General features: G+C 43.9%; 1 protein-coding gene across 1 annotated transcript in view; it reads left to right on the top strand.

Moving 5' to 3' along the window:
- Window positions 1-949: 949 nt before the first annotated feature.
- The window catches only part of LOC119333725 (serine/arginine repetitive matrix protein 1-like), a 34,045-nt gene continuing 31,924 nt past the window's right edge, over window positions 950-3,070 (top strand). The window contains exons 1-2 of the mRNA XM_037606522.1: window positions 950-1,036; window positions 1,604-1,694. Of these exons, the coding sequence (XP_037462419.1) occupies window positions 950-1,036; window positions 1,604-1,694 (178 nt within the window). The remainder of the gene's footprint in view (window positions 1,037-1,603; window positions 1,695-3,070) is intronic.

Below are 3,070 nucleotides of genomic sequence, written 5' to 3'. Positions count from 1 at the left end.
TGGCATCTCGTGGATACAGAAAGTTGCGGCGGTGGAATAAGGTTTTTGGCTCCGTCCCCGATCGTTTGGGGTATGTAGGTATATATAGGAGGAAGAAATACGTCGGTGGAGCTTCGAGGGGCCCGCGAGGCAGGGGGCGTGCCCTAGGGGGGCGCCCTCCACCCTCGTGACCGCCTCGTGGCTTTCTTGACGGAGGGTCCAAGTATCCTGGATCTTATCTGATGAGAAAATCATGTTTCCGAAGGTTTCATTCCGTTTGGACTCCGTTTGATATTATGTTTCTCCGAAACACTAAAATGGGCAAAAAACAGCAATTTTGGGCTGGGCCTCCGGTTAATAGGTTAGTCCCAAAAATAATATAAAAGTGGAAAATAAAGCCCAATATAGTCCAATACAGTAGATAATATAGCATGGAGCAATCAAAAATTATAGATACGTTGGAGAGGTATCAGGCCCCGGCGAACTGGGAGCAGGAGGCCGCCGGCGAAAGTGGACGAGGTGGCGGAGCAGGGCCCCAGCGAGCGGGGAGCAGGAAGTGGCGGAGAAGGTCCCCCGGCGAGCGGGGAGCAGGAAGTGGCGGAGCAGGGGCCCCGACGAGCAGGGAGCAGGAAGTGGCGCTCACCTTCTCGCCCCTCCCCCTCCACCACCGAGCCACGTGACGCCGAGTCCGCACGACCGCCGTAGCCGGGGATGAGACCCCTTCGTCCCCGCAGCCCTCGAGCTCCGAGCCGGTGAACAGGTCGAGGTGGCTCCTCCGAGAGGTCGCACAACGGAAGAAGGCCGTCTCCCCCAAGAAGAAGCACCCTCCACGACAGTTCATCCTCAAGCCACCGCTCGACGACGAGCGCCTCACCCAGGGGTTCCTCAACAGCCTGCAGCTGTCGCTCAAGTCACTTCCGCTTCTCTCCTCCTGCCCCCCTCACTGTCGTCCGCCGCCGAGCGGACCTGGATGGACGAGCACCTCCTCAAGGCCAAGCAGGTGCGGCGCTCCAGCAATCTGGCCACCTCGGCGTCGACGCAGTCTGCATCCACCAAGGTATTCATCTAATTAGTTCTATGTCTTCTGAAATCTGACTGGTTTTTCTTCCTTCACATCTACTAATTAGTTTCACATGGATTTGTATGTTGTAGAGTTCTAAAGAACAGAGGAAGATTCCCGTGTTTGGAATTGAGTCATGTGGATAACTTCATATGACCACTGTCTTAAACATTTAGTTAAAAACAAACAAGCAGATCGTGTCAATTTTTTTAAAAGCATAAGGCTACAATAACCTGCAAGAAAGTTAATATCTGCTTGCAAAACTATGTGGTTTCCTTTAGTCGAGTATGTTGTCGCTGGAATTTGCCCTGAATTGCGTACTTATAACCAATGACGCATATAGTCTTGTGTATTAATGCCTTGAAATTGCCCTGTACCGCCCCTCTTCTCCTCTTCGTGTCGCTGCCCCTTGTTTGGTTTGGTTCGATTTGCATTTCTTCCCGTTTCCCTAATTCTTTTTCCTCATGTAGGTGCTGTTGCGTGATGTGCACAGGGGATAAGGAAAAAAAGAGAAGGTTGTTCAGGTGATGACCACATTTTTCACTTGGCCTATTTATGCTCCAGTTAGCTGCATGTATTCCACAGGGCCACATGAACAAGGATCATGCGGACGATACAAAACTCATCGTGCAACACTCAACCTCTGTTAAGGCAAGTACAATATATAGATCTTACTTACATGGTATCTGGACATCTGGCCATGAATGCGACTCTGCAAGATATACTACTAGAAAACAAGTTGTAGCTATATTAGTTTGTGAAACAGTTATACTATTTATCTTCTGTTCATTCCATACTTAAGTTTCTTTTTGTAACCAAATAACCGTAGTGTTTTAGCTATTGGATGGTGTGTGCTCAGTCACAATGATATATTTAGTTGAAGAGAGGAATGTTTTAGTTCAAGCATATGATTACTTCTTTGGTTCCAAACATTAGATAAAAAAGTGCAAACATCACACAGAGTATGCAAGTCTTGACTCAGGAAAACAGCTACACATCACAATTTATAAACCAGTTTACCAATTTAAAAGGTAATTGGTTTTATAATGCAGTCTCTGTTTATGCGCTTAGCCTCTTGGGCATGATGAACTATTATAATTTCAGTGTGCTGAGTCTGCAACATGAACACTTGGGTTCAGACTTTTAGCATTGCAATATACAGTTTGTCACAGCTAACTACTGACAGACTATGTAATGTCTGTGCTAACTACTGAAGACTATGTAATGTACGTCTTTTGACAGTAATAGCACATAGCACATGAGTTTTTTTTACAATAAACACATCTATGCCTTGTATTACTTCATTTTCTTGATTTTGACACTTCTATACTTTGACCAAATGTTAATGTTTCCATTTAAATATGTTGAGGGATGACAAATGTAAGTTATTTTAGGTGGATTTTGCTTCTATTCTGGATGTGGATAGCCTTGGTATCAATGTGAAGGTAACAACCCTCTCAAAGATTGGCTCAATTTCAGTACTTTCTACTATTGTTCATGCATAGGCATATAACTGATGAGATAAATAATAATAGTAAAAATGGAGGTGACTAGGTAGCGGAGTGTTCATTATAACAACAACCAAGAGTTGGACTAACTAAGGTTGAATCCATATTCACTGTGGATTCTGTTTAGTAATTAGTAATCGTACTCTAAGCATAATAGTGGTCAATCTGCTCACCTTTTTATATTTACCTACTTGATCACTTTAGTTTACTCCCATGAAGTCTGTTTATCCTTGATAATATGCATGTTCTGTCCTACTGCCCAGCGAACTATCCTTCCTATAAAATTCAAACACAATCTAACTTGGTACAGACTGATTCTGTAGCTTGGTGCTACTTTATGAGGCATTTGGTAGTGATAAAATATCTTGCTTTTAGTGCCAAGTTTTCTTGCACCTCAATATTATTCTTCTGCACTTTTTGTGGTATTGTTCCCTACCTCTGCTTTAGGTTACCCTAGATCAATGTGTTGTTTTTTTGTAATAGATTAGTTGTTATTTGCAGATTTAACCACTATCTCAGGAGC

The sequence above is a fragment of the Triticum dicoccoides genome, chromosome 7A (assembly GCF_002162155.2).
Source record: "Triticum dicoccoides isolate Atlit2015 ecotype Zavitan chromosome 7A, WEW_v2.0, whole genome shotgun sequence".
In the NCBI taxonomy this organism is placed as follows: domain Eukaryota; kingdom Viridiplantae; phylum Streptophyta; class Magnoliopsida; order Poales; family Poaceae; genus Triticum; species Triticum dicoccoides.
The sequence above is the reverse complement of the archived record's forward strand: the minus strand, read 5'-3'. Positions and strand labels throughout refer to the sequence as shown.